The 27,127-nt window shown below is 43.0% G+C and overlaps 2 protein-coding genes across 2 annotated transcripts in view; one reads left to right on the forward strand and one right to left on the reverse strand.

Annotated features, from left to right (window-relative positions):
- The window catches only part of LOC126022747 (small nuclear ribonucleoprotein E), a 417,272-nt gene that overhangs the window by 370,059 nt on the left and 20,086 nt on the right, over positions 1 to 27,127 (forward strand). The window lies entirely within an intron of this gene.
- The window catches only part of SRPK2 (SRSF protein kinase 2), a 175,496-nt gene that overhangs the window by 42,858 nt on the left and 105,511 nt on the right, over positions 1 to 27,127 (reverse strand). Inside the window, 4 exon segments of the mRNA XM_049783866.1 lie at positions 12,432 to 12,536; positions 18,449 to 18,538; positions 19,121 to 19,208; positions 24,339 to 24,447. Of these exon segments, the coding sequence (XP_049639823.1) occupies positions 12,432 to 12,536; positions 18,449 to 18,538; positions 19,121 to 19,208; positions 24,339 to 24,447 (392 nt within the window).

Genomic DNA, 27,127 nt, shown 5'->3' on the forward strand with positions numbered 1-27,127 from the left:
TTTTGTTGTCTTGTTTGGAGGCGGGAGTGGGGGGACAGCATTCAGAAGTATGTTAGGACTACCCCTTACTTTGTACTGAGAGGAACAGATGGTACCCAGGGTGCTCAATATGCAAAGCATGTACTCCACCCACTAAGCTATCTATCATTCCTGAACAAGGCACAAGTTAATAAAGTTCTACTGACTACATATAGTAGCACATAATTTTTTTTCCTAAGGTTGAGAGATGGGTGTGTGTGTGTTGATTTTTTTTCTCAAGGTTGAGAGATGGTATGAGATAGAGGTATGGTTGTGTGAGGAGATGAGGAACATATAGTGTGTGTGTTTGTGTGCTTTGTGTGTAACACCTAGCCTGAGGCGGATCCAAGTTGAAGCCCAGGTGCACAGAATATGGAACACAAAAAACTGCCCCAAAGCCAAGTTTTCTCTCACAAAACAATGTAATGGTTTTGTCTTGAATTTGTTTGTTTGTTTGTTTTCAGTTTCTTTTGGGCCAAACCTGGTGACGCTTAGTGGCTACTTACAGCTCTGCGCTCAGAAATCACTCCTGGCTCAGGAGACCATATGGGAAGCCAGGGAATTGAACCACAGTCTATCTTAGGTCAGCCACATGCAAGGCAAATGCCCTACTGGTGCACCACCGCTCCGGCCCCTGGTTTTGCCTTGTTACTTATTTTTTGGGTCATGCCTGGAAGTGCTCACTGTCTTCTCCAGGCTCTACGAGATTCTACACTATGAAGTCAATCTTGGTGATGTTCAGGGGCCAGGAAAGTGCTAGGGATCAAATTCAGGCTGTCTGCATCAAGCAGGTAACTCCAACCCATCAAGCAATCTCACAGGTCCTGTACGTTGTAACCATAATTGACAGTTGGTTCCACTTTTTTTTTTTTTTTTGGTTTTTGGGCCACACCCGGTGACGCTCAGGGGTTACTCCTGGCTATGCGCTCAGAAGTCGCTCCTGGCTTGGGGGACCATATGGGACGCCGGGGGATCGAACCGCGGTCCGTCTCCTAGGCTAGCGCAGGTAAGGCTTACCTTACCTCCAGCGCCACCGCCCGGCCCCAAGTTGGTTCCACTTTTAAGGAAACAATTATCAGAGAAAAATGACTGCTTACATTTTACAAAGAAATGTTCTGAAAATGATCCAAAGCATCCCAATGTAGACATTTCCTACTTAGAAACTGAGTTGCACCACTTAATTTCAGACCTTGGTTCACCAGAGTAACTGTGTGACCAAAGCAAAGTTCTTTTTAATAAATAAGAACCAGGGTGTCCAAGATCACTCCTGGTGACAACCAGCTACTGGTGCTTGAAAACAGCGGTTCAGTGCTGCTCAGATCTAGCAATTCTAATGGAACAGAGGATCTTGTACATGTGAGGTGCATGTCCTACTACATTAGCTCTAGCCCAAGCTCCTGGGCAGGCGTTTTATCTTCTGTGTAATGTAAACTACAGAGATTAACACTCTTGACATAATAAATAAAATTGTAATGCAGGCGCCAGAGTGATAGCACAGCAGTAGGGCATTTGCCTACACACAGTAGAAATAGGTACGATCCTCAGAATTCAGTATAATTCCATGAGCTTGCCAGGAGTAAGCACTGAGTAATAAAAGCAAACCAAACACTGAAAAATGTTTTAATAAAAACAATAAAATTTTAGGACAGGGCCACAGAGATAATACAGAAGAAAATTTTCTTGCAAGAAGCCAATACAGATTTTATCCCCCAGAATTACGTAAGATCCCGATGCCTGACATTAAGATCCTGAGGTAAGAACCAAAAGTGAGGCTTGAGTACCATCTGATAAGGTACCAAAAATAAATAAACAAAATAAAAAAAAAGTAAGACTAAAACTCCAGGGACATGACAATCTATATAACTTTTCCAGTATCATAGCAAAGATAGTTACTTAAATCACAGTTGTCATCAGATAGCTTAATAAGACTGCAAGAAATGACTTCTTTTGCAAGGATTTTTTTTTTCTTTGTTTTTGGGTCACACCTGGCAGCACTCAGGGGTTACTTCTAGCTCTATGCTCAGAAACCACTCCTGGCAGGCTCGGGGGACCATACAGGATGCCGGGATTCCAACTACCATCCTTCTGTATGCAAGGCAAATGGCCTACCTCCACGCTATCTCTCCAGCCCCTGCAAGGATTTTTTACATGGAAAAGAAATAAACCATAAAGCTTTAAGAATAAAACATCAAGGGCCATAGTGGTGGCACAAGCAGTAAGGTGCTTGCCTTGCACGTGGTAACTTAGGATGAACCGATTCGATTCCCTGGCATCCCATATAGTCCCCTAAGTCAGGAGCGATTTCTGAGTGCATCACCAGGATTAACCCCTGAGCATCTCCTGGTGTAGCCCAAAATCCAAAAAATAAACAAATAAATAAATAAAATAAAAAATAAAACAACAACCCTCAATTACACATCAAAGTCAGAGCCTCATTTAAAAAAACAGTACGGATAAGACTGGAGAGATAATACAATAGAGTGCTTGCTTCACACAAAGTTAACCCAGATTTGATCTTCTGCATCTCATATGGTCTCGAGCCTACAAAGAGTGATCCCTGAGTGCAGAGCCAGAACTGAGCACTGAAGATCACCAGATGTGGGCCAAAACCAAAAAATAAAAAGAGCAAGGCATTTAAGGAGTTATCACCTCTGGCAGAACTTCAATGCCCACCTCTCCCTATATATGTATATGTATATGTATATATATATATATAGATATAGATATAGATATATATAGATATAGATATAGATATATATAGATATACACACATTTGATATATATATCAAATATTGCCAACACAAGTAATCTTTACCTTGATTTATTTTAGAAATAAAGACAGACATAAAATACAACTCAGGATTAGCAGAACTCGTCAGTAAAACGGTGAGAAGAAGCTGGGGATGGAGACAAGACAACCACAAGACTCCAGGCTCTGAGTGAGGACATGAGAACAGGCACATGTCTGGTCAGGTTGGGCTTTCAAACTATAGCACCAAGAGCCAAGGTCAGCAGGACTATATGAGAGCTAAGAACTGATCAAGGGATTGATTAAAAATATACATATTACATATATATAAAACCATTAAACCACAAATGATTCAGTTACATGTAAGTGAGAAAAATATCTTTTGTTTCAGGAAAAACAGCCTTTCAAAAATATTTCTGGATCACCTACTATATGAAAAAGTGACAGAGGTGGAACGACAAACCCTAAAGTGCTCAGAATGAAGGAAGTTTTGTGCTGGCCACTATGCTGGATGCTGTATCAGTTGTATAGTATAAAAGAAAAGCTGAAAAGAAACACCCAGAGGTATAAGGGAGGCTGGGAAGCAATGTCCAGGGCCTTGTCCATGCTAAGCATATGAGGTTTATTTCTGGCCCCTTGTAGTCCTTCAGTAATAAAATTTACAATGAAAACCGGGCCCGGAGAGATAGCACAGTGGCGTTTGCCTTGCAAGCAGCCGATCCAGGACCAAAGGTGGTTGGTTCGAATCCCGGTGTCCCATATGGTCCCCCGTGCCTGCCAGGAGCTATTTCTGAGCAGACAGCCAGGAGAAAGCCCTGAGCACCGCCAGGTGTGGCCCAAAAAAACAAAACAAACAAAAAAAAATTTACAATGAAAACCACAAATTATGTATTATTCTAATTTTACCAAAAAGGCAATAATCTTAACAAGGCTAACAACTTGATGAAAACCATAGAATTAAAAAAAAAATCAACATAAAAAAACTCATACATTTTACAATACAATGGCGCCTCCCACCTTTAACATATGTCATGGGGCCCATGTAATTAGACAGCAACTGTCCAACCCAAACCCTAGATCTCAGACATAGAACTGACACAGTTCTCCACAACAGCTCCAGGAACCAAACTCCCTCTGGGACATTCTTAATACTGCTCTGACACCAACTTGCTCCAGTTCTGATATGACATCCTGACAATGAGGAAATGTTAACAACTAGATCTAAGAGTAGGCTGTCTTATCTCACCACTTAACAATAAAATGAAATCAGAATACACATCATCCTTGGATCTGTGCAAAAGCCAAGATCGCTAACTGTTGTGTATGTAAATATTTCCATGGGATTATTTTTTTTCCGGTCCACACCCTGTGACACTCAGGGGTTCCTCCTGGCTATGCGCTCAGAAGTCGCTCCTGGCTTAGGGAACCATATGGGACACCGGGGATCGAACTGCAATCGGTCCTAGGCTAGCGCTGGCAAGGCAGACACCTTACCTCTATAGCACCACCATGCCAGCCCCTCCATGGGATTATTATGTTACTGATCCTACCCTGATTGATTGTGCCCTACCCTAGGGTGTGACCTGGCATTCTGCTCCCACCCTAGGGTGGTACCTGATTAAGATGTATAAAAGCAAGGGTCTGGAGAAGGCTGGGGCTTTTTTCTGGGGCTGATTCTGTGGCTTTTGGCTTCAGCCTTATACATGGAATAAAGCTGCTATCTTCAAAAGCCTGACTGCCTGTTAGCTTTATACCCGCCGCATTCACCTCAGAACCGCTGGCTGAACAGGGTGGCAGACGCGTGCTCCGAGCTGGAGGAGAAAGACCTCATCATCCATCCCTCCATCAATCAGCCCCATAAAGGACTGATTTGCAACAGCTAACTACAGAAGACTGAACTTGACAACCATGACTGAGCAGAACCTATCCTGGGACCAATAAGAAAAAACCTAGTCTAGGCTTTGGCCTACAATAAGTACAACAATCAAGATCTCTAATTCCAGAGGTTTGACTGAGACAACTGCAACTGAGTAGAACTTCTAGAAACATAATGAAAGACTCTATCCTAGGCTTCGTCCTAGGATCAGTGCAAAAACCAAGACCACCAACTACAGAAGACTGATTAAAACAACAGTGATGAACTTCTAGAATCATAAAGACTCCATCCTAGGCTCCATCCTATGATCTGTGCAAATACCAAAATCTCTAGTTACCGAGGCCTGATTTTATCATCCACCACTGAGCGGAAAGTTTCCAGACACCACAAAAGGACCTAGGGAAGAGTAAAAGAGCACATACGGAGCCTGGAGTTATTCCCATGACAGTATACTTCAAGGAGAAACCCTGTATCTGTTAGGCCAAGGAAATTTCCTTTCTAGTCTCTCCAATATTTACTGTGGAGAGGAGAGGAGAGGGGAGGGGAGGGGAGGGGAGGAGAGCGGAGGGGAGGAGAGCGGAGGGGAGAGGAGGGGGGGAGAGGGGAGGGGAGGGGAGGAGAGGGGAGGGGAGGGGAGGGGAGGGGAGGAGAGGGGAGGGGAGGGGAGGAGAGGAGGAGGGGAGGGAGAGGAGAAGGGGAGGAGAGGGGAGGAGTGGGGAGGAGAGGGGAGGGGAGGGGAGGAGAGGGAGGAGAGAGGGGAGGAGAGGGGAGGAGAGGGGAGGGGAGGAGAGGAGAGGGGAGGGGAGGGGAGGAGAGGGGAGGGGAGGAGAGGGGATGAGAGGGGAGGAGAGGGGAGGGGAGGAGAGGAGAGGGGAGGGGAGGAGAGGAGAAGGGGAGGGGAGGGGAGGGAAGGATGAGGGGAGGGGAGGAGAGGGGAGGGGAGGAGAGGGAGGGAGGAGAGAGAGAGAGTGGAGAGAGAGAGGGAGGGAGAGGGAGGGAGAGAGAGAGGGGAGGAGAGGAGAGCAGAGGGGAGGAGAGGAGAGGGGAGAGGAGGGGGGGAGAGGGGAGGGGAGGGGAGGAGAGGGGAGGGGGAGGGGAGAGGAGGGGAGGAGAGGAGAGGGGCGGGGAGGAGAGGGGAGGGGAGGAGAGGGGAGGGGAGGGGAGGAGAGGGGAGGAGAGGGGAGGAGAGGGGAGGGGAGGAGAGGAGAGGAGAGGGGAGGAGAGGGGAAGAGAGGAGAGGGGAGGGGAAGAGAGGAGAGGGGAGGGGAGGAGAGGAGAGGGGAGGAGAGGGGAGGGGAGGGGAAGGAGAGGGGAGGGGAAGGGAGGAGAGGAGAGGGGAGGGGGGGAGGGGAGGGGGAGGGGGGGAGGGGAGGAGAGGAGGAGAGGAGAGAGAGGGGGGAGGGGAGGAGAGGAGAGGAGAGGAGAGGGGAGGGGAGGGTAGGGGAGGAGAGGAGAGGGGAGGAGAGGAGAGGGGAGGAGAGGGGAGGAGAGGAGAGGGGAGGGGAGGGGAGGGGAGGGGAGGAGAGGGGAGGGGAGGGGAGGGGAGGAGAGGAGAGGAGAGGGGAGGGAAGGGGAGGAGAGGGGAGGGGAGGGGAGGAGAGGAGAGGGGAGGGGAGGGGAGGGGAGGAGGAGAGGGGAGGGGAGGGGAGGAGGAGAGGAGAGGAGGAGAGGAGAGGAGAGAGAGGGAGAGAGAGGGAGAGGGAGGGAGAGGAGAGGAGAGGAGAGGGGAGGGGAGGGGAGGAGAGGGGAGGGGAGGAGAGAGAGGGAGAGAGAGAAAAGCACAATTAATTTTTTGTTTTGTTATTATTGTTTTGTTTTGTTTTGTTTTATTTTTATTTGGGGGCTGTGGTTATTGTTGGTTGTTGTCTTTATTGCTGAGGTGCTTGGTGCTTTTCGTTTTTTTTTTTTTTTTTTTTTTTTTCTGTATTGTTGTTATGTTTTTCTTCCTTTCTCCCTTTATTCTCTTAAATTGATATGTATAGCTTCTGGAAGGACTCCTCCCATTTTTTGCTTGTTTGATTTTGCCCCCACCCCCACTTTTTTTCTTTCCTTCTAACAGAACCACATAACTTGAACCATCTTGTTCTGCCTCACAAATTGAGGGGGAAATAATGGAGGGTACCAAGACCAAACAGTCATATGAACATTGAGTAAAAATAAAAAATGATCAACACCAAATCTAAAGCCAATGACAACAAAATCAATACCCAGAGGGGACCACTTATACTAGCAGCCTGGGGGGCAAATGAGGAGGATATGGGATGCATGCTGGGAACAGGGATGGAGGGAGGACAACATTGGTGGTGGGAATGCCCCTGATTCAATGTCACTATGTACCTAAAATATTACTGTGAAATATTTGTAATCAACTTTGGTCAAAATAAAAATTATTTTAAAAAATATATGCATCCTAAAAAAAAAATCAAGACCTGAAATGAAGGACTAGAGACTACAGGTGAGATGAACGCATGTATTTTGCATGAAGCTGAACCTCAAATCTCAATGGTCCCCTGAACCCAACAGGAGTGACACTTTTTCTGACTGAAGAATTATGAACCAAATGCCAAACCAATTACAAACCAAACCATTGCTTTGTTATTGATCCTACCCTAATCAATTATTGTACCCAATCCTAGGATGTGACCTGGTGATAGTATATTGGATTATTTCTTACTTGGTATTCTACTTCTATCCTAGGGTTATACCTGATTCTTGTCAATAAAAGCAAGGGTCTGGGGCAGAGAGATAGCATAGAGATAAGGCGTTTGCTTTGCATGCATAAGGTCAGTGGTTCGAATCTTGGCATCCCATATGGTCCCCTGAGCCTGCCAGGAGCATAGACTTCTGAGCATAGAGCCAGGAGTAACCCCTGAGTGCTGCCGGGTGTGATCCCCACCCCACCCAAAAAAAAGCAAGGGTCTGCGGAAGGCTGGGGCTTATTCTTCTGTCTTCTTCCACTGAGCTGCACTCCATCTTAGGAGCAGAAAGTTTTTGTGGTTTGAATGCCTTGCTCAAGCACTGGATTTCCTGAACCCATTCTTGTACCTTTTACTGTGTAAATTATTTTCTGGGGATCTCTACAACTGGAACTGTTCTCCCTGACCTAATCAGACAGGGCAATGAGAACTGCCTTTCCTGTCTGGGAGTTCAGTGGGAATCAAACCTTAACCAATCTCCTAAAGAACGTGACACTTCAACCATAATCACTATTATACCTAGAACCCTAAGAATCTATGTCAAATAACCAATTTTTCTCAATCCTATAAGCAACATCTCTGAAAGACTACAACTGTAGAATTATGCACGGCAACTCTCCGTTTGAAGAAAGTATTTGATGTAGATATTCTAGAATAACCCTTACGTGTGATTTAAGTTATAACTTAATACAAACTTTAAATTGCAGGCAGATAGCTGATTCTGATATTTCCCACCTGCCCCTTTTTGAGTCATACATAAAGGTGCTCAAGTCTTATTCCTGCTGGTTTTCGGAGGATGGTATGGGATGCTGGGGATTGAACCTAGAATGACAGTGTGACAAGCAAGTACCCTATCCACTGTACCATAACTTCGGCCCCGTCTGGCATACATTTTTAACTGAAAGATGTTCCATATATGTACATTTTTATCCTGTATATATTGGTTCGAACATGGCAAGTGAATCAGACCCTGAGCTGAAGGTGGTCTATGATCAAGATAAATCTAATATATCCATGTATCTTAATTTATCCTTCAGACAAATAGATTGAAAAATAGTAAGTTGACGCAGATTTGATCCCCAGAATCCCACCAAGATTCCTGAGTTATAAATAATTCCTATGCACTGGTGGGAGCAGCCCAAAAACCAAGAAATAAATGAATAAATTTTTAACAACAGTTTTAAAATGTTATATATTTCTTCTGATTTTTTTTTTGGGGGGGGTCACACCTGGTGATGCTTAGAGGTTACTCCTGGCTTGGGGGACCATATGGGATGACAGGGGATCAAATCGAGGTCTGTCCTAGGTTAGCGTGTACAAGGCAAATGCCCTACCACTTGTACCACCACTCTGGCCTTCTTCTGATTATTTTCTTTTTTTTAATATAATTTTATTTTAATTATAGTGGCTTACATATCGTTCACAGTAATATTCCAGGTACATATTTACTTTGAATCAGGGGAATTCCCACCACCAATTGTCCTCCCACAACTGTTCCCATCCTGCCTCCCATATCCTCCACTCTCCCCCCTCCCAGGGGCTGCTAGAATGCGTGGTCCCTTCTGTGTTTAGTATTACTTAGTGATCTTATAACTGTTTGGTCTTGGTGCCTCCATTACTGCCCCCTCTAATTGGGAGGCGGGACTAGAAAGCTCAAGTTATGTGGTTTTGTTTGAGGAAGAGAAAGGTATTATAAGGGGGTAAAAATTGACTATGCAGACTATGAGCAGAGTCATTCTAGAGGCTCTCATCCTTGTTTTGAGGAACGATGGGGAAAAGAAGAAGGTGAAACACCACAACAGTTCAAAAAGAGAAATCAAATAAGATATCCAGTGAGCACTACAGCACTAGAAATATGCACCACATAGTTGCCATGGTCTTGAGATAGGAAATATGACAAGGCGCAAAGAGAAAGAAGAAAGAAAAAGTAAATATGTAATTGAAAAAAAAAATAGACAACTACTTCAATATCTACCCCACAACAAAGAAATCGACAAAAACTAGATATAAAAATAATAAAAGATAAAAACATAAAATTAAATAAAAAAGAGGGATTAGGGCCCGGAGAGATAGCACAGCGGTGTTTGCCTTGCAAGCAGCCGATCCAGGACCAAAGGTGGTTGGTTCGAATCCCGGTGTCCCATATGGTCCCCTGTGCCTGCCAGGAGCTATTTCTGAGCAGACAGCCAGGAGTAACCCCTGAGCACCGCCGGGTGTGACCCAAAAAAAACAAACAAAAAAAAAAAAAAGAGGGATTATTTAGTGTTTTTTGTCTCTTCCCCCCCCCCCCCCCCCCGCATAGGCACAGTAAATATTGGGGTCATCCGTAACGGGAATCCCCTTGGCCTAAGAGATATAGGGTTTCTCTACCCTTGGAATATATTGTCATGGGATTATCTATAGACTCCTTTCACGTTCATTTACTCTCCCCTTGGTGTTTTTGTGCCGTATGGAAGACTTCTGCTCTGATCTGGATGATAAAGACAGACCTCTAAATCTAGAGGTCTCAGTCTGTGCACAGGTCAAGGAGTGGAACTTATGATGAAGACTTTCTTTGTGATTTTAGAAGTTCTGTTTCCTCAAATCTTTTACCAATCTCCGGAAGGGCAGGGTGTATGATGAAAAGGTGCTGGGAACCCACACCCCACAAGAAAATCTCAAAAGGCAATGGGGAAACCTATACTTCCATCATAAGTATAAGACCTGTATAACACCACCTCTTTATTTTTTATTTTTTACTTCATTTTACTTAAAATCATTTTCCACTAAACATATGTAAGCAAATATATATTTTTTATTTCTATTTTTTTTTGGTTTTGTTTTATGGGCCACACCCGGCATTGCTCAGGGGTTACTCCTGGCTGTCTGATCAGAAATAGCTCCTGGCAGGCACGGGGGACCGTGTGGGACACCGGGATTCGAACCAACCACCTTTGGTCCTGGATCAGCTGCTTGCAAGATAGCCACTGTGCTACCTCTCCGGGCCCTTAAACCACCTTTGGTCCTGGATCAGCTGCTTGCAAGATAGCCACTGTGCTACCTCTCCGGGCCCTTATTTCTATTTTTATGTTTTTTTGGGTGTGCGACTTGTTTCTCTGTTCTTTTCACCCCCAAATGCAACGGCAATATAATGAAGCACCATTTCTTCCTGCAAAGGCACACTAAAAAAGGGGAAATCCCACGTATATAAACAAGCTCTTATCTACTAGGGATAAGAACTCATACTTATTTACAATACAGGGGAATCTCCCACCTTGAAAATAAGTCATGTGGACCCATCTTAGACGCCAGAAGATTATACACCAACCGTCCAGACTTGAATCCTGAACCCCAGACATAGAATCAGGGTTCAGACATAGAATCGACACAGTTCTTCACAACAGCTACAGGAATCAAAGCCCACCTGGGACATCCTGAATACCACTCGATCTCCAACATGTGCCAGTTCTAATATGATATCCTGACAACGAGGAAATTGGAAACAAATGGACATAAGAACAGGTTATCCTACCTTACCAACTAATGATAAAACAAAATAGGAAGACCTACCACACTATGGGCTGTGCAAAAGCCAAGAACGTGATCTACAGATGACCGACTGATAGAACCATGACCGGGCAGTATGTATTCTGGGACCAACAAGAAAGCCCTAGTCTAGGGTTTGGTCTACGTCCTGCATAACAATCATGACCTCCAATTCCAGAGTCCTGACTGAGACAATTGCAACTGAACGGGTCTTCTGGAAACATAACGAAAGACGGTATCCCAGACTCCATCCGAGCTTCAGCGCAAGGGCCAAGACCACTAACCACAGAAGACAGATTAAAATGACATCGAGGAAACAGATCTTCTGATTATTTTCTAAGAAACTAAATGGAACATTTGCAGTCACATAAATTCATTGTACCATATATTTAAAAGTATAGAAAAAAAGATTGAAAATTATATATTGCACATATTACAAGATGAATTATTTTATACCTGGGGTTAAAGAGATAACATAGCAAAAAAAAAAAAGAGATAACATAGCTGGTCAGTACTAGCCTTGAATGCCGATGACCAAGGTTTGATCCCCAGCCTCCCATATAGTCCTCTGAGAACTGCCAGGAAAAATCCCTAAGAGGCAAAGCAACCCCTAAGCAGTGCTAGGTGTGGCCCAAATAGGCATAAGTTAAAAATTATGTCATTAAAGACATAAAGTTGGTTTTAAGATCAGACTGAATGGGGGTTTCTCCCAAGCATACCAGCAGAGCCATCCATGGTGCAGAGGTCAACTACATGCATACTATTCCCTGTCCTATCAATAGCTTCCACTAAATTTCTTTAATGTGGGGCCAGGGCAATAATATAACAGGTAAGGTGCTTTGCCTTGCATGCAGCAGATGCAGGTTTGATCCCTGGCATAACATATGGCCCTGCAAACCTGGCAGGAATAATTCCTGGGAGCAGAGCCAGGAATAACCTCTGAGGACCATCAGGGGCCAGAGCGGTGGCACAAATGGTAAGCCATTTGCCTTGCACACGCTAGCCTAGGACGGACCTCAGTTCGATCCCCTGGCATCACATATGGTCCCAGGAGCCAGGGGTGATTTCTGAGCACATAGTCAGAAGCGTCACCCAGTGTGGCCCAAAGACAAAAAAACAAAAACAAAAAAACACTAAAACCAGTTATTTTTTACTATACAATGTATAGATATATGTAAGTTAAATTTATATATATATATTTTATATATACAGATACATATATATTAAGGTGTTTGTGGTTTTTGAAAAAAGAAAAAAGTAGGGGGAGGGAGAGGAGAGGAGAGGAGAGGAGAGGAGAGGAGAGGAGAGGAGAGGAGAGGAGAGGAGAGGAGAGGAGAGGAGAGGAGAGGAGAGGAGAGGAGAGGAGAGGAGAGGAGAGGAGAGGAGAGGAGAGGAGAGGAGAGGAGAGGAGAGGAGGGGGGAGAGAGAGAGAGAGACGTGACGAAAGCGAGAGAGAGAGAGACGTGACGAAAGCGAGCGAGAGAGAGAGAGAGACGTGACGAAAGCCTGCAGTTAGGCACTGGGGTAGGGTAAGGGTAAGAATGTTTTTCCCCCCCTGGAGCCGCACCTGTCTGATGATACTCTTCACACAACGCACTGGGAGGCCCTGGTAGTTGGACTTAATGATCCACTTGAGGAGATGGTGGCCAAGCACCTCAAAGACCATGCAGACATCTGGGACAGAGTTAAGGATCACTTGTAGATAACATCTGGAATGAGTGACTGTAAATAGCATATGGGAAAACTTGGTTTTTATAACATACAACAGAAACATTATCAAGGACACTTAAATGATCATTAGTTTCTCACCTCAAAAAGACCTAACTTTTACCATTACTTGTAACATTACATATTAATTTATATGTAACTGTAAATACTTTAGGAGTATAGTATTTAACATATATATTAAATCATAATCTATAATTATATACCAACAGAAGAGTGAAACTTGTTTAAAACTCTCCCTGGGGAAGACAGAAAAAGTTCAATGGGTTGAGCTGCTTCATTTGCATTTGAAGGTTCTAGGTTGTAAGCATGGAGTCATGTGGTCCCCGAAAACTGTTGGGTCTAGCCCATGCAGTCACCAGAATTTCCCTGCCTAAGTAGAGGCACATTGCCAACCTGAGCACGAACTTAAGGGCCTGAACAGCAAGCCTAAGTAGCTGTGAACTGGAATCACTGAGTAACAGTGGTCCCTAGAGCACTCTGCATTTACAGTCTGATTTTAGCAGGACCATGACTAATGTGACACTTTTCAGTATACGCCTTGATCATCAAAATTAATCAAAGTTGTAGTCGTATAGTGGTGAGCATAGCTGCCTTCCAAAATTAATCAAAGTGAGCAAAGGCTCACAATTAATAGAAACTCGTAAGAAGTAGAAGAAGGAGAAAAAAGAACTTTTTGCCTTAAGTGACTGGCTGGCTTGCTTAAATTTCCATTCCTGTGTCAAATTAAATGCTTCCCAAAATAAAAATATAACAGTGAAGACTCAATATATCCCAACAATTAAATTTTCTTGGCTGAGTAAAATAAAATTTAATACATTAGGCAGTCTAATTGGGGAAGGAGGTATTGGGATACATCTGAAATATTTGGAGGTCTCTCTTGATGATACTAAGTACATCATATACTGCAGATGGTGCTGGATACTGGAAAAGAATTGCTCATGTGAAACACAAGGACCTAGCCTGTATATTATTTGTACAGTCCCATTTAGGCAAGGCATTATACAGAAAGATTGTATAATGATTGTATAATGACAATATTGTAGGGCAGGAGAGACAAAACAGGAGGTATGGGACTTACCTTGCATTCTGCTGACCCTGTTCAACTCTTGTCAACATATATTATCCCTTGAGTACTATCAGAGGGTCATTTTTTTTTTTTTTGATTTATGGTTTTGGGGCACACGTGGCAGCACTCAGGGGTTACTACTGGCTCTGCACTCAGAGATCGCTCCTGGCAGGCTCAGATACCGTATGGAATACTGGGAATCGTCTGTCATGTGAAAAGTAAATGCCTTACCACTGTGCTGGTGTCACTCCTGCCAAAGGATTATTCTTTATTTTTTTAATTAATTTATTTAGGTTTTGGGGCCACACCTGGCTGTGCTCAGAAATCCCTCCCTGCTGTGCTATTGCTCCAGACCCACCATAGGTCATTCTTGAGTCAAGAGCAGGGAACAATTCCTGAGCACTAAAAGCTATAGTCCAGGGGCCCGGAGAGATAGCACAGCGGCGTTTGCCTTGCAAACAGCCGATCCAGGACCAAAGGTGGTTGGTTCGAAGCCCGGTGTCCCATATAGTCCCCCATGCCTGCCAGGAGCTATTTCTGAGCAGACAGCCAGGAGTAACCCCTGAGCACCGCTGGGTGTGGCCCAAAAAACAAAAAAACAAAAACAAACAAAAAAAAAGTTATAGTCCAATCCCTCCCTTCAAAAAAAAGAAAAATGTTTAGGGGCCAGAGCGATAGCTCAGCAGGAGGATGTTTTGCATGTGGTCCCCCGAGTTTGCCAGGAGCAATTTCTGAGCGCAGGGCCAAGAGTAACCCCTGAGCACCACCGAGTGTAATCCAAAAACAAAAGGTTCAAACTTTTGTTTATTTGTTTGTTTGTTTTTTTGGCCACACTGGGCGGCGCTCAGGGGTTTCTCATCACTCTGCTCAGAAATCACTCCTGGCAGGCAGGAGCGATTTCTGACCACAGGGCCAAGAGTAACCCCTGAGTACCGCCAGGTGTGATCCAAAAATAGAAAGTTATTATTTATTTTTTGTTTGTCTTTTGGGCCACACTGAGCAGCGCTCATAGGTTTCTCCTAACTCTGTGCTCAAAAACCACTCCTGGCAGACATGGTGGACCACATGGGATACTGGGATTCAAACCACAGTCAGTCCTGTTGGCCACTTGCAAAGCAAATGCCCTACCACTGTGCTATCTCTTTGGCCCTGTTTCAACTTGTTTGTTTGTTTGTTTGTTTGTTTTTTGGTCACACTCAGTGATGTTCAGGGGTTACTCCTGGCTCTGCACTCAGAAATCGATCCTGGCAGACTCGGGGGACCATATGGGATGCCGGGAATTGAACCTGAGTCCATCGGGTTTGGCCACATGCAAGGCAAACGCCCTACTGCTATGCTATTGCTCCGGCCCAAGTTCAAACTTTTTAACAATCAACACTATATACAATATTTCATATGGTGTTCATCCTAAATCACAACAAATGTCAGAAGTCTAGAGTGTTTCTTTCTTCTCTAGTAGGTTTTTCTGCGGAGGAACAAATGCAGCAACTGCTCAGGGATTACTCCTGGCTCTTCACTCCTCATAGGCTCAGTAGAACATACTGGATTCCAGAGATCAAACCTAGTAAGCCATTGAACCCAGGTGAGCCAGGTATAAAGCAAGTGTCTTACCCCACTGTACTATTATGCTGGCCCTTTCTAGTGTACTTAACTGAAATTCTTTTTTTTTTTTTTGAAGCCAGTCAAATTGAGCAGTGTGTGTGTGGGGGGGGTATCTTTTGTGATACTAATACTAACGTTAATAAGTTCTGATAAACCACTGCCATTGGACCAGCCATTTAACTGAAATTCTAGTCAATCCAAAGCCTATGGAATTATATCCCAGAAAGTCTACTGTATAATAATATCAGACATACAATAAGACTTAAAATAGCTCTTTGGCCTTCTAATATTGATTATGATATTGATTGATTTAGGCACGCTATTAAGTTAAGTCCATTTTATATTTGTTTTTTGGTATCTAGATATACAACACTATCACAATACTGATGTGGTAAATATTTAGAAATAGGGGCAGAGATATAATAGAGCAGGTAAGGTACTTTCCTTGCATGGCTGGATCCAGGTTTAATCCCAGCATCCTATCTGGTCTCTCAAATACCACTGGGAACAGTCTCTGAACTGAAGAGTCAGGGATAAGACCTGAGAACCTGAGTTCTATGTAAAGTTTGTTTCAAAGCAAGAAGATCAGTCACACCTCATTTGACTCACCTTAAAAGTCATTCCTAGATGGGGGAAGGAGTCATTCCTAGAACTACTGACATGACGGGTTTCTTTGAAGCCATCAGACATGCAGATAAACACTGTTTGGAAGATATATATTCTATGGGATAAATAGTACAGCACTTGGCCTACATTTTGAGACCTGGGTTCAATTCCCAGGACTGCCAGAAAAAAGAAAGAAAAAACAAGGGGTAGTGGGGAGAGGAGGAGGAAACATAGCATGCTATTTTATTACTGTCAAATAAAATGCAGATTTGCCAATACTTTAAGAAGTGGATCACAATTTTAAAATCTAGGGTTTTAGCTCTTTAGTTTATCGAGTAATTATATCTGAGTGAAACAGGTAATATTAAAATATCATGTATCACAGTATATTGTTAAAAACTTCATTATGTTTTTTTTTTCTTTTTCTTTTTTTTGGTTTTTGGGCCGTATCTGGTGATGCTCAGGGGTTACTCCTGGCTATATGCTCAGAAATCGCCCCTGGCTTGGGGGACCAGATGGGACTCCGGGGAGGTAACCTCGGTCCATCCCAGGGCAGCGCACGCAAGGCAGACACCTTACGCCCTGCACCACCACTCCGGTCCTTATTATGTTTCTTATTAAACTAATTTATAAATTTAAAACTTTACCAGAGATTTATATATGCATAGGAATTCACATGTCTGTAGGGAGGTGGGGAGGGAGGGAGGGAGGGAGGGAGGGAGGGAGGGAGGGAGGGAGGGAGGGAGGGAGGGAGGGAGGGAGGGAGGAAGGAAGGAAGGAAGGAAGGAAGGAAGGAAGGAAGGAAGGAAGGAAGGAAGGAAGGAAGGAAGGAAGGAAGGAAGGAAGGAAGGAAGGAAGGAAGGAAGGAAGGAAGGAAGGAAGGAAGGAAGGAAGGAAGGAAGGAAAGAAGGATTAATTTAAAAATGATTCAGGGTCTGGAGCAATAATACAGCAGGTAGGAAGGACATTTGCCTTGCACTCAGCCAACCCAGATTTGACCCCAGGCATCCCATATTATATGGTCTCCCGAGCCTGCCAGGAGTAACCCCTGTGCACTGCCAGGTGCAGCCCCAAAACCAAAATAAACAAAAATAAAATAAGATTCATCAAGAAAGGATAGATGAAGAAGTTGTGCACAGAATTCATATTGTTGAATATGAATAATGGAACCACAGGAAATCACAGCATTATATTCTTTTATGGCAACTGAAAATTTTTATGAATGTTGAAATTTTTTATTATAAATACTTTGAGGAGAAAAATTGAAATATCAACCCATAATCAGTAGCTTCTACCAGATCAACAAACTAATACAGAAGCATTACTTTGGTCATATTTTTATAGTATCATTTTCTTTTCCTTTACTTTTTTTGGGGGGAGGTCACACCCAGTGGCACTCAGGGTTACTCCTGGCTCTGCACTCAGAAATCTCTCCTAGGGGCCTGAGAGACAGCACAAAGGTAGGGTGTTTGCCTTGCAAGCAGCAGATCCAGATGGATGGTGGTTCGAATCCCAATATCCCTTATGGTCCCCGTGCCTGCCAGGAGCGATTTCTGAGCACAGAACAATGGCAGTTGTGAGCCCTGCTCCTGGCAGGCACAGGGGACCATATGGGATGCTTGGATTCAAACCACCTTCTCTCCTGATTGGCTGTGTGCAAGAAAACCACCCTACAGCTGTGCTATCTCTCCAGCCCCAAATGTATTAATATTCAAAGTACAAGCAAAATAAATTCAGTCAAATTATATCCTTCTTCACTTTACAAAAAGATGAACATTTTTATCAAGTAAAAGGATCAAGTATCCTCTATGTAAAGGATCAATAATCATTATTATGTTGACATTAGCAGAACATTTTCCCTGTGAATAAACAGAGAAAGCGCTTGTGATATACTTAGTAACTATTACCACATCATTTGCCCTGTACACTGATTATTTTTAATCAGTTAAAAGCAAATACCATACACTATGGTTCACTAAGATAAAAATAGAAAACTATGTCAAAATCAAGCTTATCTTAAATTTCTTTTTCTTTTTGGGCAACACCTGGTGGTGCTCAGGGGTTACTCCTAGCAGTTCACAAGGACTGTTTGGGATGCCTGGGATAGAACATGGGTTTACCTGTATCCAAAGTAAGTGCCCTACATGCTGAGCCCCTTGAAAAAAAATTTTAAAGATATTGGGCCCGGAGAGATAGCACAGCGGTGTTTGCCTTGCAAGCAGCCGATCCAGGACCTAAGGTGGTTGGTTCGAATCCCGGTGTCCCATATGGTCCCCCGTGCCTGCCAGGAGCTATTTCTGAGCAGACAGCCAGGAGTAACCCCTGAGCAACGCTGGGTCTGGCCCAAAAACTATAAAAAAAAAAAAATAAAAAAAAAAGATATTACTACACAAAACATAAAAGCCTGTTAACATAACAATCCAGGCAAACTGCATTATATATTCTGGAATAATAATTAGAATGTAGTTGTAAATTATAAAGCAAAAAGAAGTTTATACAAGCTAGAAATATTTCTAGAAGTTAAATTTTAAAAGTAAGCTATAATGTGATTCCACCATGAGGAAGTAACTGTGAGAAAGGATATGAATTCCATTCATGCCTGAAATCTTGAAGTCATCAATTAGCTGCACTACCATGTCTTTATTTGGGTCATTAGGATCACTTTCTCGAACCTAAGAAAAAGGAAGCAAGGATAGAAACATTTATGTTGAAAGTAATTTCATTAAGTTAGCCAAAATAGTGTTTTACAAAGCTAGGGATAAACAGGCTGAGTACAAGTTTTATATGCAGGAGACCCTAATTAAAGTCTCAGTACTGCATGGTCATTCCCTATCCCTTCCTATGTGCCCCCAGCCCCAGCCCACCGCTAGTAATAGACCCTAAACACCATCATACAGTAATACATAAAATAAAACAGTGATGTTTTCAGAAAACTAAATACTTGAACTTATAAAATATAAATTCAATTTTGATTTAGTAAACACACACAAAATATTCCTCTAGAACAGTGGTCCTCAAACTATGGCCCGCGGGTCACATATTGTATTTGTATCTCTTTTGTTTCTTCGTTGCAAAATAAGATATATGCAGTGTGCATAAGAATTCGTTAATAAGTTTTGTTTTTACTATAGTCAGACCCTCCAGTGGTCTGAGGGACAGTGAACTGGCCCCCTGTTTAAAAAGTTTGAGGACCCCTGCTAGAAGAATTCGTCTTGCATTCTTCTTTGACGATTCACATTTTTAGTAGTACTTACACATTTGAGCAATTTTATCTCATCCAAGGCTGTTTCCGTATAATGTTGGGCACTTTTTACAACTTTCATCGCAACAAATCGTTTCCCCCTTGGGAAAAAAAACAAACAAGCCACATTGTTCGATAGAATAAACATGGTGATTATTTTAATAAACACTTCTCAACAAAATGAGCTTTTATTTAACATGATGTTTTTCTGTGCAATACCACAACCAAGCATTGGAGCCCTGCCAAACTTCACAAAAATGTGTGTTTGAGCACCTGAGCCAAGGGTTTGCAACTTCCAGCCATGGCAGCTATAAACATGACACAGAAAAGGAATGATGGACAGTAATAGAATTATTTTTCTAACTATGGAGACATGAGTTAAAATCTTATTTTTGCTTTTCACAAAGAAAAATGTCTGCCGGGGAGTATGAGAGGACACTGGTGGAGAGAAATGTACACAGTCAAAGATTGTTGTACATTGTATGATGTAATTCAATCATGAATGACTTCATCTGTGAAAAAAATAAAAACAGGCCAGAGTAGTAGTACAGCGTTAGGGTGTTTACCTTGTACAAAGCTAACCCGGGACGAACCCAAGTTTGAGCCCCAGCATCCCAAATGGTCCCCCAAGCAAGGTGAGCGCAGAGCCAGGAATAATCTCTGACCACCACCAGGTCTGGCCAAAAACCCATAAATAAACAAACAAACAAACAAACAAATAGTGGGAGCCAGAGCAATAGAATGTGACCCTCTATTGAACTGTGTTTTACCAATGTAGTTGAATTAAGTGAGTTAATTGGAGTGAGCCCTCAATTTGAGTGGCATTCTTATTTTAAGAAAAAAAGGAGGGGCCAGTGAGGTGGCGCTAGAGGTAAGGTGTCTGCCTTGCAAGCGCTAGCCAAGGAAGGACTGCGGTTTGATCCCGTATGGTCCCCCAAGCCAGGGGCAATTTCTGAGCACTTAGCCAGGAGTAACCCCTGAGCATCAAACGGGTGTGGCCCGAAAAACCAGCTCGAAGGTACCCTAGGCTTTCCCCCATTCCCCACTGGGCTCCTTAGGGAGGGGCTGGGTGGAGGCCCTGAACTTCTTGAAGGATCTCTTTCCTTCCTGGGAGCCAGGAGTCTCTAGCAGCATGGGGTTCAGCAGGCCTCCGCCATGCCAGAGGCCTTCTTAACCAGGCCGGGGGAGGGTGGGGGGCGGGACTTGGGTGACCCCAGCACTCCTCTACCGCCTTGCTCCAGATCTCCAGGGCTTTCCCGGGCCACATGCCTGGGTAAGCCTGTGAGGTGGGTCCTTTGGCAGAGCTTGAATGTACCCTAGGCTTTCCCCCATTCCCCACTCGGCTCCTTAGGGAAGGGCTGGGTTGGGGCCCTGAACTTCCGGCCTCTCAGGTTCTTGAAGCAGTCACTGATAATCTCTTACCAGTCTATATTTTCAAGATCCATTAATAGTACTCACTATCATTGAATTATGTTTTATGTATGCAGAATGTCCATTTTGTACTCTGCCCTTTCGCACACACCTACAAAAATCATTTTTCTCTTTATCTCTCTCACCCCCTATCATCATTATTCCACATTTACCCTTTTTAACTTCAGTACTGTAGAGTTCTAAGTCACAGACCAAATGGTGCCCTGGATTCAACACCCCCCAACTATTCCAAAAGGTATAAAAAGGACATGTATGTCTTTTCAGCATTTTATGTGTGTTTTCTTTGATGGCTATAACTCTTGCTGAATATTTTCTTATACAGTGATGATTCCCCCTCCCCTTTTTTTAATCTTTTCTTCTCTTTGTGAACTGTTCAATAGGGAATTTGTTGAAAGAGTCCCTCAATTTAATGCTTATGTTTGAACCAAGTCATGGGTATTGTTGGACATGTTCTTACGCCCTCATATACTCTGATATGCCACGTGGTTTTATTTCTTGTTTGCATAGGCACATTAAAATGGGAAAATACTATACATACAAATAAGTTCTTATCTAATAGATAGGAACACACAAATCTTGTAGTGCAATGGAACTTTACACCCTGAACATTGACATAAAGACCTGGCACAGGCCTCAGAAGAATGTGCATTCTCCATCCACCCCTGATCTAGGGACGACATCTACAAAATATCCAAGGTTGTCTATAGCATCACCTGGAGGCAATCCTCTACCAGGGAAGACCCTACCGCTGCTCTGACATCAACCTACTCAAAAGAGACTTCCCTTAACACTGAGAAGACTTAACAACAACAATGACCTGCTTACGGGACAGGTCTTTCTGTATTGCCCCTTAATTGTGAGGTGAGAGGATACTCCACACCAGCCTGACTTCAATGTAGGATGTGCAGATTCCAGGATCTTTAATACAGAAACCTGATGCCAACAATAGAGACTGCGTGAAAAATAAAACTGTATTGGCACTACAGACAATGACTTGCATTGAATAAACTAGTTTGCCTGGAGCCTAGAATTCGTCTTATGCCAGGAAACTTCAGGGGTAGTTTAGACCAAGACTTTTCCTTTCCATGTCCCCCATATTTTGGTGGGCCTATGCAAACAATATTTGCCACTCTAACACCGTTTTTACTGTTCTTTTGACTCTAACCCTTATAAAAACCCTTAAACTTTTGATGTTAACTTAAACTAATATGCATGTGCATGAAAATATAAAAAAATACTATGCCTTCAATGTTTAAGGAGTCACATAAATCTCATGGCTTTAGATTGCTTTGTGTACTGCTAAGAAATGTTATAATGTACTACAATTGGGGGACTTATGGACAAAGTAATTGTACATGGGTTCTGCCTTATTTTTCTTAATGTTCTTTGACTGTAAGTTCAAATATTTAGGCATCAGCAAGGGGATTTCTTTTGAGAACTCTTTATGGGCAATTGTCCTTCCACTGTAACTTTACCTTTTCCTCTTTCATCGTTGTTCTCATAATTAAAAATAAAAAAAAATTAAAAAAAAAAAAAAGGAAAAAGAAAAATGGGCTGGAAGATAGGACAGCAGTAGGATGTTTGCCTTGCATGCTGCTGATTTGGGATGGACCGCCAGCATCCCATATGGTCCCTCGAGCCTGCCAGGAGTGATTTCTGAGCAGAATCAGGAATAACCCAAGCGCCGCCAGGTTTGACCCAAAACCCCCCAAAGTAAATACAGAAATAGATAAAATAAATAAATAAAAACTATATTATAAAAAACTGTAACCAAAAAGTTTATATTTTAAAATGAAATGGGAAAGAAAAATATCTGTTAATCACAGAAGAGTAAATAATTTACTTTAACTGCTGTTCCCTCTCTACAAGGGGGGGTGGGACCCTGGCCCATACCCTTTGATGTACAGGGTTTACTCCTGGCTCAGCGCTCAAGAAATAATACTGGTGGGAGCATTGGTATAGTGGATCAGGCATTTGTCTCGCATGTGGCCAACCTGGGTTAGATCCCTGGCATCCATATTGTCCTACAAACCTGCCAGGAGTAATTCCTGAATGCATAGCCATGCAAACCCTGAGCATCAATGAGTGTGTGTTAGGTATATGGAGGTCTTTATAGTATTTCTATTCATTATCAGTTTCCCTGCCTGCTTTCTCACCTACGACCTTCCAGGTCAAGGGCGTCATTGAATTCCTAATAAAGAGGTGTTGTGGGGGCCGCAGAGATAACATGGAGCTAAGGCATTTGCCTTGCATGCAGAAGGACGGTGGTTCGAATCCCAGCATCCCATATGGTTCCCTGAACCTGCTAGGAGCAATTTCTGAGCGTAGAGCCAGGAGTAACCCCTGAGCGCTTGCCAGGTGTGACCCAAACCACCCCCCCAAAAAAAGAGGTGTTGAAGTAGGAGGTCGGGGTCTTTTGGGCAACTAGCTGGCAGGCTCTGAACTTTTGGAGCTTCTAGCAGGCTGACAAAGGATTCTGCATCTGACCTTCTCACCTTTTTACCCTCCTGTTTGTGTGGATCATTTGCCTTTGATAAATATTACAAGGATTGCTTCCCAGTACTAGGGGATAGGGGAATGGGAATCTCTTTCCCACTCTGGGAGCTCTTTGAGGATCCATCATCAACCAGTCTAAGAGAAAATATAACTCTACAATTGTGGACCCCAAATAAACAAACAAAAAAAATACTACTACTTATGAGGCTGGGGGTACCAAATGGTAAGTCAGGGACCAAATCTAGGTCGGCCACATACAAGGCAAGCAAGCACTCTAACCTCTATACGCTCTCGTTCCTTAAATACTATTCTACTCCATATACAGTACATGTACACGTGTACTGGGTAGGAAAGAACCATGCTATTTATATTTGTTTTTAAATGGCAGGACCAGAAAGATAGTTACAGTAGGTAGGGCACTTGCATTGCCTTTTATTTGTTTTCAGTGTTTTGGGGTTTTTTTTTGGGGGGGGGGAGTGGGAGGAAGGCAAAAAACCCAGTAGGTACTCAGGGGTTACTCCTGGCTCTGTGCTCTGAAATCACAGATGGCAGGCAGGGGAATTATATGGAATGCCAGAGATCAAATCCAGGCCAGCCGTCTGCAAGGACTCCTAAACATTATGAGAAGTGGTAGCTGAGCGCCCACCCCCACCCTACTTAATATTAAGCAGCTTTATGGTCAAATCATACACTCTGCTGCTAGGAGGGTAGAATGAGAGGGCATCATTCATAGTGAAATTAGTCAGAAGAATGGAGACAGATACAAATGATTTCTCTCAGATGTGGAATATGAAGAAGCTTAAGTAAAGGAATACCTAAAGTCAATGGCAACAGGTCCTAACACTTAACATGCAGAATTGAAGTGGGTTGAAAGACCCTGAATACATATTTTTTCACTGGATGAATAACCAAATAATGTGATCCAGATGTGGGGCCAATGTGACAGCACAGTGGGCAGGGCATTTGCTTTGCACGTGGTCAATCTGGATTTGATCCCTGGTATCCCATATGGTCCCATAGCCTGTCAAGAGTGACTCCTGAAAATAAAGCAAGGAGTAATTCCTGAGCATTGCTGGATATGGACAAAAAACAAAACAACATATGTTACTAATGCTAATTAATGCTACTAGTTACTAATGTTTTATAAATAAAAATAAATTTTAAACTTATGGAAGAAAATTTCTAAATTGGCTGGGACTAAGCATTCCAATTGAAGCACTTGAAACCCCCTTGTATCAGTTATAAAAGAAAAGACCATTGAAACAGAACTGGAATCAAGAGTCCAAATGATAAAGAAAACTTACTGCATATCCCAGCACAGCCAGACGGTTGAGAAGTGACCCCATCCGAGCTTCCTGATAACATGATACCGGCCATTAAACAGGTCTCCAATTTTCACTGGGTGATATCCACCTGTCATTTAAAAAAAAAAAAGGCTTTGAATGACAAATAAAATAACCTCCTCTCTTCCTTTCTGAAGCCATAACACTCTAAATAATAAAATCAGATTTTAAGATGTTTGGAAAAGAACACTTTTACTAGTGTAACCTTTCATCATTTAATAAAAAAGGCCCAGTGGGTTAAGAGAGAGAATCCAGTGGGGGTACAGCACTTGCTTGAAACGTGGCCAACCTGGGTTTGATACCTGGTACCCCTGAACTCCAGCAGTGATCTCCAGCACCGAGTAAGCTCTCCTAAAACTTAAGCCTACAAAAATGCCTTTGTCTTCTTATTAGGCTTTTGTTAGGTGACAACCAGTAGGTGGTGCTAAGGAGACCCTGTAGAGTTTGGGACAACACACACCAGCCAGCAAGGCAAATACCTTAACTCCCATCTCCCTGAACCTAAACTTTTTGTTTGTTCCAGATTAACAAATCAATGAATCATGCAAAATTCCAAAGCAATAATATTATACATAACAATTTTATACTTAAGCCAGTGACAATTTGTGTTAATTAATCCACATCCAAGAGTATTGGTGGTACACAGATATCAGTGCCTCTAGGTGTGTGTGTGTATATGCACACAAATATATATATAGTTTGTGTGTATATATAAATATATATACACACACACAAACTCTTGACATTTTCAGACAACCTTGTTCACTTATGAGCAATAAGTTAAATTTAAATCATTTGGATCTTGGAGCCAGAGCAGCCATGTATATTCCAACAGTAGGGGCCTTGCATGCAGCTGGCCCAGGTTCCATCCCTGGCATATGGTCCCTGAGCATTGCCAGGAGTAATTCCAGAGTGCTCAGCCAGGAGTAAGCCCTGAACACTGGGTGCGGCCTAAAAACCAAAAATAAATTAAAAATCTTGTTGGAGGGGCTGGAGCAATAGCACAGTGGTAGGGTGTTTGTCTTACACGTGGTTGATGCAGGATGGACCTTGGTTCAATTCCCAGAATCTTACATGGTCCCCAAGCCTGCCAGGAGTGATTTCTGAGCACAGAACCAGGAGTAACCCGAGTGCCACTGGGTGTGACCCAAGAACATAAATAAATATATATATATATGAATGAATGAATGAATGAATGAATTGAATGATGTTTAAAAATCTTCTGGGACCAGTTCAAAAAAACTCATTAAAACTGCATAAACCAGCCAACGTAGCTGTAGCCAAAAAGTCATGTAATATTCAATTCAATAATTTATCCTCTGAAAGAATTTACTCCTTCCTTCACTGCAGTCTCTAAGTTTGTTGTCAAACATGGGTGAGAAACAGGAGAATGAGTTGTAGAGAAAGGGTGATCTGTTTAAGGCAGGCTCTAGAGAAAGCTAAAGGTATTTCACACTATCATAAAAAAACTTTCATTGCTTTTTTCTTATTGAGCCACAACTTGCAGTGATATGGGCTTGTTCCTGATGGACTTCATGGGCCACATGTGATACAGAGGATTGTATCAGGCAAGGGCCCTAACTCTCATATTCTTTCACAGGCCCAAACTCTGCATACTTTAAGCAGAACAAGTATGCTACAATGTAGCCTATGAAAAGACCGCTATTCATTAAAATGCACAATAAAGTCAAATATTTTTCTACTCTTTTATTTTAATGCTCATTTTATTACAAAAATTATGGGAGGGGGGGCATGTGTGCTTCCACACAGTGTTCAAGGAGCCCAATCCCTCCAGGAAGGTACAACCCAAGATATGAGGTACTGGGACTCTACCCAGGATACCTTATTGGTGTTACAGGCCTTCTGAACTGTACCCAGAAATCCTCCCAGGAGAAAACAATGCTGGGAGAAAATCTGAGTCAGGCAAAGGCATAGTATGTGCCCCAACCCATGTTCTCTCCCTGGCACCAACATCTTAAGTTTTCTTCTTTTTTTTTTTTAATCTGCTGATTATTCATAACACTCAAAAAAAAAGATGTAAACAGTTCACATCTACTATTGCCAGGCAACAAGTAACTGAAGTATCTAAACCACATCCTCCCATATAGCAGTAACTAATTCCCAGGGTTAACTAATTCTTTTTTTTTTTTTTTTGGTCACACCCGGCAGTGCTCAGGGGTTATTCCTGGCTCCAGGCTCAGAAATTGCTCCTGGCAGGCATGGGGGACCATTTGGGACACTGGGATTCGAACCGATGACCTCCTGCATGAAAGGCAAACGCCTTACCTCCATGCTATCTCTCCGGCCCAGGGTTAACTAATTCTTGAAGTGAATTCAAAACAGGATGAGAGATGGAGAAGGCAGTGAGTAGGGTTCTTGCCTTGTTCCAGCTGGCCAAGATTCAATATCTAGCACAACCCAGGCATAAGAATAACTCCAGAGCACCACAATGTGTGAGGGAGGGATGAAGGGAGCAAGGGAGGAGGAAGGATGAATGTTTATAAATATTAAAATGTCTGAACAAAGTGACCCCCTCCACAAAGAAGAAAAAGGAGGGATGGTGGGAGGCAGGTTTATGAATATTAAAATGTGTGAGAAAGTAAAACAGGTTGTATAAAATAAACCTCCAAGAAGAAGGGTAGCAGCAAAGAATAAATCACTCCAGTCAGGAGAGAGTCATGGAGTTAGTGTTTTTTCTATCTTGGTCAGTCTCTACCCCACAAAGCCATACTCACCTCTCCTTATTAACA

This window comes from Suncus etruscus, chromosome 1 (assembly GCF_024139225.1).
Source record: "Suncus etruscus isolate mSunEtr1 chromosome 1, mSunEtr1.pri.cur, whole genome shotgun sequence".
NCBI lineage: Eukaryota > Metazoa > Chordata > Mammalia > Eulipotyphla > Soricidae > Suncus > Suncus etruscus.